Source organism: Notamacropus eugenii, chromosome 4 (genome assembly GCF_028372415.1).
Source record: "Notamacropus eugenii isolate mMacEug1 chromosome 4, mMacEug1.pri_v2, whole genome shotgun sequence".
Lineage (NCBI taxonomy): Eukaryota > Metazoa > Chordata > Mammalia > Diprotodontia > Macropodidae > Notamacropus > Notamacropus eugenii.
Window position 1 is genome coordinate 39,676,274 of NC_092875.1, and position 14,076 is coordinate 39,690,349.

The following is a 14,076-nucleotide window of genomic DNA, read 5'->3' on the forward strand; positions in this document are numbered from 1 at the left end:
GGCTCAGTTCATCAAATAGGCTGGCATTATGTGAAGAAGTCACCAGGCTCCCACCAGTGCGCATCTGCCCAGAATTTGCTCCCTAATGAGTCACTTTTTGTAGGAAAATAAAGACTCAAGGAGACCAGCAATTTCCAGCCCCTGTGGCCTGCCCCTTTATGGCTGCATGAGAGGCATCCTGAGGGTCAGTACTGGAGGGCAGAGCCAACCCTGGAAAATCTCACACACACACACACACACACACACACACACACACACACACACTCTCTCTCTCTCTCTCTCTCTCTCTCTCTTATTCTCTCCCTCTCTCCCTCTCTCTCTCTCTCTCTCTCTCTCTCTCTCTCTCTCTCTCTCTCTCTCTCTCTCCTGGTACCCAAAGCCCAAGCCCAAGGGGTGGTAGAATCTTAGAGCCACAGAGTCTTAGCTCATGACCAGCAGGCTCAGACCTTCCCAGAGCTCCCACGTCACTACGTCACAGGCCTGCCCTGTTCCATAAAGCCCAGAGGCTCCCTGGCACCAGAATCTGAAGTGAAATCGTCTGGCATTCAAAGCCGTTTATAACTGGCCCCCTGCTCCCTTTCCAGACACTCCGTGACGCCAACCTCCTGGCTGAGCCTTACACATCCCCCTCCATCTTTGGACCTCGGGTCTTTGTGCCGGTCGTCTCCTAGGTCTGGGAGGCCCCTTTCCCTCTTCTGCTCCTCCTCCTTCCATCCCAGGCTTCCTCCAAGTCCCAGCTAAAATCCTCCCTGCTGCAAGACTTCTTTAATGCCTAGGCCTTCCCTTATTCTCATTGTAGCTGGAGCCCATTTGTATAGACTCATTTACATGTGGTCTCCTCCACTAGACTGTGAGGTCTGTGAGGACTGGGGACTGTCTCTTATCATTCTTTATATCCACAGTGCTTAGCACAGGCTTATAGTAGGTGCCTGCCAAAAACTTTTCTGGCTTTTCCTAGGATATGAGCTTGAGCAAGGGGCCTCTCCATCTTGCTGGGGAGGGAGGTGGGGCCAACTGGGGGATGACATACCCTGGGGTGCCAGCATCAGCCTCGAGGCTCCCCTTTTCCTCACACAGGCCTGTGACACCTCCACTCTGGATGAGCTTGGGGCAATTCTTAAGGGTTAAGGAAACCAAGAGGTGATAGGAGGACACAAGGGCTTGGGAAGAGAGTTGGTTCAGACTCAGAAGGAAACGGATGGACAGGTAAGGATAAGGAAGGAGGGGAGGGGAAAAGGAAAGCTGGAGGAGCGAGGGGGCAGACCGGCCCTGAGGAAGAGACGTGTTAGTGGCAGAGTCGACTTTGCCCCTTCTTTCTCAGAGGATGATTTAATTCTTACCTCGCTGGGGGGGGGGGGGGGGGGAGGAGAGGGGAAGGAGAAGGGAAAGTGGGGTGTAGGAGGACTCTCTTCTCAGCACCCACACTCAACACGTGCTGAGGTCAAATAATCTGAGGAGGCTGAGCACAGACACCTTCCCCTCAGGGAAGAGAGAGAGAGAGAGAGGGAGGGAGGGAGGGAGAGAGAAAGAGAAAGTGTGTGTGTGTGTGTGCACATGAGTGATGTAGGTGGGGAGAGGGCTAAACATTCCCACAGACCTAAAACTGGAATGGACTTCAGTGAGAAGAGACCTGGTTACTAGGTCTTACACATACACACATGACAATCTTGCTAGCTGCACAATAATGTATGGTACACACACACACACACACACACATACACACACACGCTCCCTCATTTCATCACAAACACACAGGCATTCAGAGAGGGACACAGAAATAGAGACCAAGAAAGTCCCAGGCAGAAATAGGAGTGAGGGCAGGAACAGCTCTGTTGACAGAGGCTGACTCTCCAGGATGGGCTCCACTGACTGGCTGCTACCTTATCACAGGTCTCTCCGGTTCGACTCTGCCTCCCCCCAACCCCTGCCCAACCCCAGCCACTGTGATCTCCCATAAGGACTCGACAGCCTCCATGCCAACAGGTTGCCATCTTGCTCTGCCTTCCCCAGATCGGATCGGTTTCCTCAAGCACAACCTGGTGGCAGTGTCAATCTGCTCCATCATCCGGTGCCTTCTCTTACCATCTGCCTCCTCTGTCATCTCCTCCTCATTGCCACTTATCCCAGATGCCTCCATCTCCTCATCCTCTACCACTGGAGGGAATGTGGTCTCCTCGCTCGGCACGGCTTCGGTTTTTTTCTTCTTCCGCCGAGCATTTCTCTCCTTCTCCTGGGACAAAAAGGGCAAAGACTTAGGGAGGGATGGACGGTTTACAGCCCTGAGGAAAGGGACATTCCAGCTTTATCACAACATTGTCTACTGTATGCAATCAAGAAGACAATATATACACATTGTATAGATTGTATCTATGTGATATAAATACAAATAAATACGGGGGGGGGGGCAGGGGTGTGCCTACAGGGGACACCAGGGATCACTAAAGGCTTCATTCTGGAAGGGATGATGGAGTCATCGCTTCAGAACTGGAAGGGACTTGAGAGGTCAACTAGCCCAATGTCCTCATTTTACAGATCAGGAAACTGAGCCCCAGAAGTGACTTGTCCAAGGTCATCCTGGCCTTAAGAAGCAGAGTCAGCATTCAAACCCAGGTCCTTTGACTTCTAAATCCAACACATTCTCCCTCATGAACTACTCATACATGACTCATTTTGTCAAAGATATCCATTTAAACAAAGAAACTGAGGTCACAATAAGATGTTCAGAGTGGTATCACCCAAGGTCATAAGTCTAGATTATAGGTTGAAATGCCAGCCTCTTAACTCCCAAATCCAGGACTTACCCCACTATTCCATGTCTCATCAAATCTAATTTCTGTTCATCCTTCAAGGATTAGCTAAAATCTTGCAGCCTGCAAGAAATCTATTCAAGCCAATAGGGATGCCTCCTCCCTGCCCCTTCCTAACACCTGTGGTATTTGTTGTAGACACCAGAGCTGAGCCCTTGGTTCACACGTTCTCTGTGTGTGGTGGGGTTATCAGACTCAAGTTCTCTGAGGATTAGAAAGGGGTAGGAAAAAGAATGTTGGACTCAGAGTCAAGGATCCTGCACTCAAATTCCAGCTTTGACCTTTGCTCACCTATATGCCATCCTTGGGAACTTCCTTTTTCTTCCCTGACCCTGTTTCCTCCCCCTCTAAAATGGAGATGATGCTGTCTCCAAAGACTGTAGAAAGGGTTAAGTGAAGTAACATGCCTGGTCTGTGCTAACACTAATGCGCCATATTGAGATGAGCTACTGTGACCTTTCTTTGGGGTCTGGAATGGTGACCTCCAAAGTCTGGGGTGATAAAAGACAAGCAGAGGGCCTTGCACAGGTCACAGGTCTAGCAGATGACAGCTAAGCCCAGGTCAGCCAGATGCCCTAGGCCACAGGCCTCTGTGAGTACTAATTGTCCCTGTTTGACTCAGATTCCTAATTTCATCAGCACCGAGACTCTTCGGTGAAGAAACTCCCCTCCTCATGTAGACTGGCAGTCGTCCCACGGTCAGGCTTAGACAAGCTGCCTGGGGCACTGAGAGGTGAAGGGTCACACACCTAGGAGGGGTCAGTGATGGGATCTGAACCCAGGACATCCTGATTCAGGGCAGGACCCTCTGTCTACCAGGCCATGTTGCCCATCCTCATCACCATCATCACCATCAACAGCAATCATCAGAGCAGGATGGAGCGTCAGGGAGAGTTGGTCTTGGAGCCAGGACGACCCAGGCTCAAACCCTGTCTCTGAGACCCCCATGCTGTGTGACCTGGGTAGACAACTTCTCAGTTCTCTAAGTGACCTCTGAAAGACTATACCTTATGGAGGAAGGGGCAGGAAACGGAATAAGTGTATGTTCAGAGCCTACTACAATGACGTGCCAGGCACTGGGCTAAGCCCTGTGGATACAAAAAGAGAAAGCCCCCTGCCCTCAAGGCGTTCCAATCCATACACACAAAGCAGTCTCGTTGTTTGTCCTTCGTTCTCAAAGTGGACCACGACGCCACGACATGCAGGAAAATCAGATTTCAGTGAGGGAGTGCTGTGCCAAGCAGGCTACAGACAATATAAATAGGGAGCCATTCTGGAGTCAGGAGGGGCTGGGGAAGGCAGGCTGCCTGCCAGAGGCAGGACTTAAAAACACTTGCTGCCTTGTTTCTTCTCCTCTACTTGACTCACAAGACTCCAAAGCTGCAGGAGGTGTGGACACTCTGCAAAGTCACTGACCCACAATGGGCCTCCCTTATCAGATAGAGGTGAAGCTTGTGTTGGCAGAAGACACCAAATCAAGGGAGGTGACGACTACCCTGTGGCCCTACACAGCAGCATTGATAGGCACGGCCTCAGTTTCCTTCAGTCAGAAAGACCTGAGTTCAAGTCCCACCACAGGACTAAGCAGGTGTCATGGGAATGTCATGGACTCTCTCTAAGCCTCTGTTTCTTCATCTGTAAAATGGGCAAGTGGTCCTTCTCAGGGGCCTCCAAGGTCCCTACCAGCTCTCAGTCTATGATCCTATGTTATGTGTACTCCTAAAGTAAAAGAATAGTGACTGCCTATCAAACTTAAGGTACTCTAACCCTGGCCACCACCACCCTCCCTCCCCACCTGGCCCTGACAGGGACCTCAGAATGTCATTCATCTGGTCCAACCCTTTCATACCCTTTCATTTTACAGGCAAGAAAACTGAGGTAAATGACTTTCCCAAGGTCACAGGACCACAGGACTAGGAAGAGAGCCAGAGAAGACCTCTGTGGCCATGTAATCTGGCCCCTACTTCACTAAGAACTGGGCCCCATGAAGATCCCTTTCTGGTCTCCATTTTATTGTCCCCAATGACCCAGTTCAAAGCAAGAACTGGATTTGCCCCTTTTCCCCTTCTGAGCTAGCAGGGGAGCCAAGATGGTGGACTCTTCCAATATTCCCTTTTAAATAACTTTAAAATAACACTTCAGATCAAATTTTAGAGTGGCAGAGTCAACAAAAGGTGAGAGTGAGACATTTTTCCAGCCCAAGACAAATGAGGAGGTGGGCAGGAGATGTCTGTGACACTGAGGAGGGGGCCACTCCAGGGCACAATAGCATCTGCTTAGACAACTGGTCAGGAAGACTCCAGGAGGCCCTCAGCTGGCACTGGGTGCAGCTGGAGTTGACTGGTAACTCTACTGCCCACAGCAGCTCTGGGTCATAGTTCCAGGGCAGACAGGAAAGCCTAGAGATTCACAAGTAAGCAGGGACCCTGCCCAAGGGTCAAGCACTAGGGTTTGTGGCTGCAGAGAAGCAAGGACCCTTCCTGAGTAAAGACCAGGAGAGCAGCGGACACATCTCTCACTGGATCACACCACAAACTTGCAGACTCTCAAAGCTAGACTGAAAACAGCAGCACCAAAACACCTGAAGCTTAGGATGGTGCCTTCCCAGGGGAGCAGAGTCCAAATTTAATAACAAGAAATAGGCTGGAAAAATGAGCAAACAACAAAAAACTAGGACGGTGGCAGGGAAGACCATGACACAAACTTAGAAGGAGACAACAATAGGAATGCTGTCACAAAAAAGCCTCAAAGGAAAATGCTCATTAGAGACAAGTTCAACAAGAATTCCTGGAACATTTAAGAAAGAAGTAAGTGTGGTAGAGGAAAAATTGGGAAAAGAAATGAGAATGATGCAAGATAATTATGAAACAAGAATCCACAGCTTGGCGGAAGAGGCACAAAACACACTGAAGAAAATAACACCTTAAAAAGGAAACTGAGACACAAATTAACGGAAGAAAAAAACTCTTTAAAAAGCTGAACTGACTAAATGGAAAAGGAGGTACAAAAGCTCACAGGAGAAAATAATTCCTTAAAAATCAGAATTGGGCAAGTGGAAGCTAATGACTCCATGAAACATCAAGGGAATGAAAAGACTGGAGAACATATGAAACATCTCATCAAAAAAACAACGGACCTAGCAAAGAGATCATGGAGAAGTAATTTGAGAATTATTGAAGGCCTTGATCAAAAAAGAAGACCCCAAAGCCTAGACATCGTATTTCAAGAAATTATACAGAAAACTGCCTTACTGTTTAGAACCAAAGGGCAAGATAGAAATTGAAAGAATCTACCAATTACCTCCTGAAAGAGATCCCAAAGTAAAATATCAGAGATCCTGATTAGATTAGCCAAATCCCATGACCAGGTGATGGAGAAAACATTATAAGCAGCCAGAAAGGGATAACTGAAATATCATGAAGCCACAATCAGAATCACACAAGGTTTAGCAGCTTCCACATTAAAGGAACAGAAAGGTTGGAATATGATATTCCAGAAGGAAAGGAGCTGGCATTACAGCCAAGAATCACCTATCCAGCGAAACCGAACATAATCTTTAAGGGGGAAAAAATGAGCTATTTTATCAAATAGAGACCTTTCAAGCATTCGTGCCAAAAGATCAGGGCTGAAGAGCAAACATAAGACAAGAGGAACATAAGAAGGTAAACGTGAAAGAATCCTCATAAATGGCTCAATGAAGTTGAGCTGTTTACATTCCTGTATGAGAAGATGATACAGAAGCTTCTCATATGTGGGCTGGTTAGGAGGAGTCTACATAGATAGAGGGTGTGGATGTGAGTGAGTTATGTTGGGATGATCTCCCCAAAAATGAAGGGGTGAGAAAGAGGGGATGCACTGGAAGAAGTGGGGTGAGAGAGACAGAATGGGGGAAATTTTCTCACATAAAAAAGGAAAGACTTTTACAGTAGAGGGGAAAATGAGGCAGTGGCAGACAAAGCTTGAATCTCATTCTTATCAGAATTGGTTCAAAGAGGGAAAACACACACACTCTCACACACGAGTTCTACACAGAAATCTCTTGCTCAGAAGGGAAATAGCATGAGAAGGGGATAAGAGAAAGGGAGCAGGGGATGATAAAAGGGAAGATAGATTAAGAGAAGCAGTGTTTAGAAGTAAAATAGACTTTTGAGGAGGGACAGAATTAAAAAGAGAGAGAGGAAGAAACAGAAGAGAATGGGATGGAGGGAAATACACAGTAATCATTAATGTGAATGGTGCAAGCACACCCATAAAATGGAAGCAGATAGCAGAATGGATTAGAAATCAGAATCCAACAATATATTGTTAATAAGAGACACACTGGAGACAGAAACATACACACAGAGTTAAAATAAAGGGCTGGAGCAGAATCTATTATACTTCAGCTGAAGTAAAAAAAAAAAAAGGCAAGGGTAGCAATCATGATCTCAGACAAAGCAAAAGCAAAACCTGACCTAATTAAAAGAGATGAATAGGGAAAGTATATTTTGCTAAAAGGTACCATAGACAATGAAGTAATACCAAACAATTTTCAGCAAATTTCTCCGATAAAGGCTTCATTTCTCAAATATACAGGGAATGAGTCAAACTTATGAAAATCAGAATTATTCTTGAGTGATAAGTAGTCAAAGAATATGAACAGGCAGTTTTGGGAAGAAGAAATCAAAACTTATCTATAGTCATCTGAAAAAAATTCTCTAACTCATTTATTGATTGGAAAAATACAAACAAAAACAACTCTGAGATACCACCTCACACCATCAGAAATGACAGATGCTGGAGAGGATACGGAAAAAGAAGGACAGTAATACATTGTTTGTTGGTGGAATTGTGAACTGATTCAACCAATCTGGAGAGCAACTTGGAACCATGCCCAAAGGGCTATCAAACTATGCATATCCTTTGAGCCAATAATATCACTGCTAGGTCTGTATCCCAAGGAGATCAAAGGAAAAGGAAAAGGGCCTATAGGTACAAGAGTCTTTATAGCAGCTCTTCGTGGTGGCAAAGAATTGGAAATTAAGAGAATGTCCATCAATTGGGGAATGAACAAACAAATTGTGGTATATGATTATGATGAAGTACTATTACGTGGTGGGAAATGACAAGGGGGATAATTTCAGAAAAAACATGGTAAGACCTACGTGAACTGATGCAAAGTCAAGTGAGAAGAACCAAGATCATTGGGCAAAGTAACAGAATGTTGTATGATGAACCACTTTGAAAGACTTGGCTACTCTGATCAATACAGTGATCTAAAACAGTTCCAAAGGACTCACAATGAAAAAATGCAATCCACCTCGAGAGAAAGAATTGCTGAACTCCAAGTGCAAAGTGAAATATAATTTTCTCTCTTTTTTTTTGTTTTATTGGTGATATGGCTAATGTGGAAAAGTTCTGCATGACCTCACATGTATAACTGATAACATTTTGCTTGCCTTTTCAGTTGGTGGGGGAGGCATGGGATGGAGGGAGAGAATTTGAAACTCAATTTAAAAAGAAAAGAATGACAAAAATAAACATATACATATATTTTGGGGGAGGAATAAAAAAGATCTCATGCTCCTAAACATATGGGGAAATAAGCATGTCCCCCAAGCACCAACGAGGCGTCATTTATTTTCCTTCAGTAAGGGTACAGACCCTTGCGCAGCCACCATCCCATCCCCTCCCCACTCTGATCCTAAACCTGGAGGGTTCTCACTGGAGCTCTGGCAGGGAAATGGTGAGCACAGAGTTGTGGGGGGGATTTTACCTCTCCTCCAATCAATTTTTGTCTGAGAAGGATTGTTAGCATTTGGGGCCAGACAAAAGCCACTCTAAAACACTGTCTCTGGGGAGCCAAAAATAAAATCAAGACAAGGGGGTGGGTAGGTGGGGGTGTTCCTGAGCTCCAAGACGACCCAACACTTGGGGCAATTAGGGGTACAGCAGAGGCTTGACAACCCCCTTTACCCCGTCCCCACCACAACTCCAGGGGACAAAGTGTCACGTATTGGGGATGGAGAGAGATCTCAAAGTCCCTTGTTCCGAGGGCCTGGGGCTCCTCCATGGGAGGGCTGCTTTGCTGCTTTTTGGAGGGAGAAGGGGAAATCTGCTGATACCAAGTATGGTGCCTCTGTCATACCTATTCCCATCAGCTTTGAATGAGAGCAAAGCAAGGGTCAGAGAAGGGAACATTTGGTAGAAAGCAAGGTTCTTAACCTGAGGGCCAACAAACTAACTCATATATATGTATGTATATGTGTATGTAAGTGTGGATAACATTCATATTTTATATATTTTTAAAATTTATATATGTATATGTAAGTATATGTATACGTAACTCAAGAGAGTGGGATTCCCTCTGTAATCTTTTGTGCTTTATTTCACGCATTTAAAAACATGATTCTGAAAAGGGATCCGTAAGTTTCCCCAGCCTGCCCTGACACCGAAAGATTGAAGAGTGCTAGGTGTGGAGCAGGGGAGCCCAGATCAGCCATTTAATGGAGCCCTGCCCTCTGTGCACCTGCAGGAGGGGTCCTACAGTTCTAGATCTAAGAGCCAGTGAGCTTAGAACAGGTGCTGGGGGCACAAACAGTGGCTGAAGCCACAGGGGAAAGGGAGCTGCCCTGGTAGTATGAGATACTGAGATATTCACAGGGAATGACAGGGGGCCAAAGAAATGGGCAGATCAGGTTTTCAGATCGAATCTCCTGACTCCCCACATCTGTCTTTCCCTTGACCTCCACCTCTAGAAATCCACAGTTCTTCATTAGATCACGAGTTCCTCAAAAGCAGGGGCTGGGGTATAACCTCCAGCTTTGATGCAGGTGCCTCCTGTGACTTGGGGCTCATGACTTCCCTTCCCTGAGCCTCAGCCAGGCTGGACTCGGTGGCCTCTGAGGTCCTTCTGGCTCTGACTGCCATGGCCCAGCAGAGGGTCCCTCACATGCAGTCGGCACATCATCATCGCTTGCTGACTGGAACTGACTTGAAAAAAGAGACTGGGGAGGGTTTCTGGAGACAGGCGCAGAAGCCGGCCTGTATCAGTTTCTACTTGAGGGAGGAGTGAAGCCTGGCCAACATAAATAAATAAATAAAGGAAACTCGGCATGGACGCCAGCAATTATATAACCCTCACTCAGGCAAACAAGCACCACCCCAAGAGTGGCTTCCTGCTGACTTCCCACGTAACAATGCTCTGGCTAGATCCTGTGAGAATCAGGGCTGGAAGATGACACTCACTCTACTGACTTCAAAGGCCCTGACCCAATGTTTCTTCCCCTCTTCCCTGGGCCAGCCAAATGGCCATGCCAGGAGCCTCCTCTCTCCAGACAGGCTGGGCTGGGTGGGTGGCAGCCAATGGAGGAGTGCCAGTTTCCTGTGCCCCTGGGAGCCCCAGGGCCCAACACTGGAGGGGCCTTTGTCCTGGAAGCCCCGAGGACCAAGACTGGGTGAGGGGCCTCTGTCCTGGGAGTGCCAGGGACCAAGACTAGGGGGAGGGGTTTTGGTTTTCCCTGAGGGGTGAGAGGAGTTTGTTTCTCTAAAATGAAGAGTGAGGCTTTTTAAAAACACAGCCAGGTTGGCCCCATGAGGGGATGGGCAAAGTGGAGCCTTGGAGAAGGGAAGACTCAGGGCTGTCTGAAGGGATGGACAGAGGACACTTGGTCTGTTAGGCCTCAGAGGGCAGAGCTAACTCACACAAGTCATATCACAAAGTTGAGCCACCTCTTTGGACCTCTACAGAACAAAGGAGATTGGGGGAGGGGGGCCCTCCCAATGCTCTGATGACCATGAAGTGGGAAGGACAGAGAGGAAGATTTAGGATTCTGTCTCCCTAAGGATTAGAGCAGACATCCTAGAATTCCCCTGGAAACTCTAAGATTATGAACTGTGGAACAGGTACCAGTCTACATTCTACTTCAACCAATGACAGAATCTGAAACAAAAACTAACAGTCATAACAGTTACAGTAATTCCTGACATCTGTGTGGTTCTTCAAGTTTCCTGGTGTTGTTGGCAGGTGCTAGATCTGGAGGCAGGACCCTGGGTTCCAATCCTGTCTCTCCACTGTATCAGGTACCACTTGTGTGGCATTGGACCAATTCTTTCAACTCTTTTTTGACAAAAATCCCACCCATCACTAAATCTACAATCTCTGGTCTCATCTGAGCTTTGAAGTGAGCAGGTTAATGCTAATCGTCCCCCATTAATTAAGCTCTCGAAAGACATTATCTCATTGGATCCTCTACACAAAGCTATGAGGGTGAGGCCATGACTGCTCTATTTTACAGATGAGGAAACTGAGACTTAACGGTAGTTAACAGACACTCTATCCTTGCCTCTTCACTGGGCTGTGGAGAGGGTAAGATGAGATCAAGCATGGAAGATGCTTTCTAAATGGACAACTACCCCTCAAACGATGACAACATTGAGTCTGCTCCTGTGATTTCGCTGGAAACTCCCTGAAGAGGAAGCTACCTCCACCAGTGGAGGCTGGCACACACGCTATTGTCTTGGAGCAAGGCGCTGGGCACAGAGGTTCAGTGACTTGCCCACAGTCACACAACCTGGAAGTGTCAGTGGCGGACCTCAAACCCTGGTATCCTTGGCTTAGAAGAGGCCTCATAAATGTTAGCATTTTTTAAGGATTCTTCTTATTTTAGACTTGATGGGATTCAGAGAGAAACAGTCCTGGGACAAGTCACCATCCAGTGAGATTTTTTTTCTTTTCAATTTTCTACGTACAAGGAAACTAGCTGGTACAGTGGATAGAGCAGTCAGGATGACCCGAGTTCAAATCTGGCCTCAGACACTTACTAGCTGTGTGACTCTGAGAAAGTCACTTAACCTTAATTGCCTCCTCCCCGCAAAAAAATTTTCTTCGGACTTTTCTCTACTTTTCTGTACATTTACTGACATCTTTGGGATCCCTGACAGCAGGTAATTATCATTAGGTGTCTCAATAAAGTGCTGGATGTGGAGGCAGAAAGACCTGGGTTCAGGTACTGCTTCTTATGCTTTCTAACCAGCTGTGACCCTGTGCAAGTCATTTGGGCTTTCCCAGTTTCCTCACCTGTAAAATGGGGGTCAAATGCTGTGAGGCTCAAATGAAATACTAGATGCAAAGTGCTTTGGGAACCTTAAAAGCTGCCCCCCCTTGATTGACATACCATTCCAGGCTCTCCCAGAGGTGGACAGGTTTCTCCCTCCTAATGCCCATCCCCACAACCTTCCCCTCCAGCTCCTCCCCTGCCCATTCCCACCACATGGATTTAGAGCTGGGAAGAGACCTTAGTCCCTTGTACACAAGCACGTGTGCATGCACACACACACATCCGCATACACAAAGATGAGGAAACTGAGGTACAGGGAGGTGCCCAAGTTGTCAGCATCCCAGGAAGAATCTGTCAGCATGATCTATGATTAGTGGGTTTCTGGATACGACAGAACAGTCTCTGTGGGATGCCTTACTGTGGCACAAGGATAGCCCCAGGTTATCTGAGGCCTTGCCACGAACCTGAGCCCTGGCAGGTTCTAGTAGAGCAAGTGTGAGTCTGGCAACGGGGCTATATGTTCAAAGGGCAACCCAGGTGAACTGGGACAGGCCGATCACCAGAAACCTAGGCCACAGGGCGATGACATCTGATGGCCCCAACACCTGTTTTCAAAGTCGGCTAAGCAGTAGGTGGCATCCCCTGGGGAGAGGGAGAGAGGGAAAGAGACAGAGAGATAGAAAGGGAAAGGAGGGGTTCAAGGGGAAAGCGAGGGAGAAGAAGGTGCTAGAAGGGAGGGAGAAAGAGGGGGAGAGGGAGAGAGGAGGGAAGGGGAATAAGAGGGAGCTCTGACATGAAATTATTTGAATATGACTTTAGTGGAGAATATGGAGAAAAGATAGTAGTATGGCTAAAGAACTGGCTTCTGGAGTTGACAGGACCTCAGTTCAAGTCCGGCCTGTGACAGAGACTAGAAGGGTGACTCTGGGCAAGTTACTTAGCCTCTCAGTGCTCTCGAGGAGCAGGGGCCAATCTATTTGCATTGGCAGAAGGCATCTCCGCACTGGGAGTGCCACTGAATTCTAAAGTCTGGACCAAATGGAGAAATTCAGAGGAATGGTAAGAAGGGGGTCCCTGGGATGGGACTAACGGGGGCAAGGAGTAACAGGATCGTATGGGAGAAAAAAAATCCATTTCTACAGTTAGAAGATGTCTGGCATAGACCACCTATATAAATCTGGGTACTTCTCTACCTCAGTTTCCTCATCTGTGAAATGGGGAGTGAGGTATGTAGAAGGACCTGAATCAACAGATGACTAGAGTCTCTTTCTAATGCCAACCTATCCCATAAGCGCCTGGTGGGAGGGAGACACCTGTCTCCATCTTATTTCTACAAGACTGGGACAATCAATCAATCCATCCACATTTATGAAGTGCCTACTGTGTGCCGGGCCCTGGGCTAAGTGCTGGATACCATTCTGGAAGCACCATCAGGATTCCAATACAAAACCAGCCCTGGCTTCACTGATTCAGCCATCCCAAAGGCCCTTACACAGCCAGAAGGACGGACTAGGATGCTTAGGCACCCCCATGACAGCTGCCCCCTTCCACTGGCCTTGGCTATCAAGGGAGCTGCAAGCCCTGGCTTCTAGAGCACAGCGGTGAAGGGACCTGGCCAGGAGGGAAAGAGCAGCCCCAGCTTTTCATTCCTTCAGGCTGACAAGAAGAAATTCCTGTGTGAGTCAGCGGCTCTTTCTTTTCCTCCTCCTCCTCCCTCCAAGCACCTGATGGCTCGAGGGGGATGAGGTTGGCAAGCCTGGAGGCCGGATGGAATCTGAGCTGCCTCACCCTCCAACCAACCCCCTCCCCCTTGCTCTGTGTCGCCAGGCACCCTGACTGCCCTCTCTGGGCCTCGGACAGCTGGTGGGAAATAACTGATGTGAGCCCTAACAGGACAGGGAGCACCCCACCTGGAAAAGATTCCTGGCTGGTGGAGCCAAGCTCTCTCCCAAGCCCCACTTTCAACATAGCATGTAATGTAGATTTTTGTTAAGCTTCACTAAATTGGGGGAAATAAGAGCCATGTACTTGAAATTCCACATTGTTTTCTAGGGATAAAACCGGTGCCAGTGTCCTAAAGACAACACTCATTTGGAGGTCAGAGAATCTGGCTCCTACTCCAACAATGCCACTGTCTTCACATCGGAACCTGGTCCAGTTACTGGCCCCTTCCAAGCCTTAATTTCCTCATCTGTAAAATGGCAAGGCTGGACCAGCCCAGGGTTTCTTCA

The 14,076-nt window shown here is 47.6% G+C and overlaps 1 protein-coding gene across 12 annotated transcripts in view; it reads right to left on the minus strand.

Moving 5' to 3' along the window:
• NCOR2 (nuclear receptor corepressor 2) overlaps positions 1-14,076 on the minus strand; it is a 359,203-nt gene that overhangs the window by 71,966 nt on the left and 273,161 nt on the right. For all 12 annotated transcript variants that reach the window (XM_072600693.1, XM_072600695.1, XM_072600694.1 and 9 more), the window contains one exon: positions 2,083-2,230. In XM_072600693.1, coding sequence (XP_072456794.1) covers positions 2,083-2,230 — 148 coding nt within the window. The remainder of the gene's footprint in view (positions 1-2,082; positions 2,231-14,076) is intronic.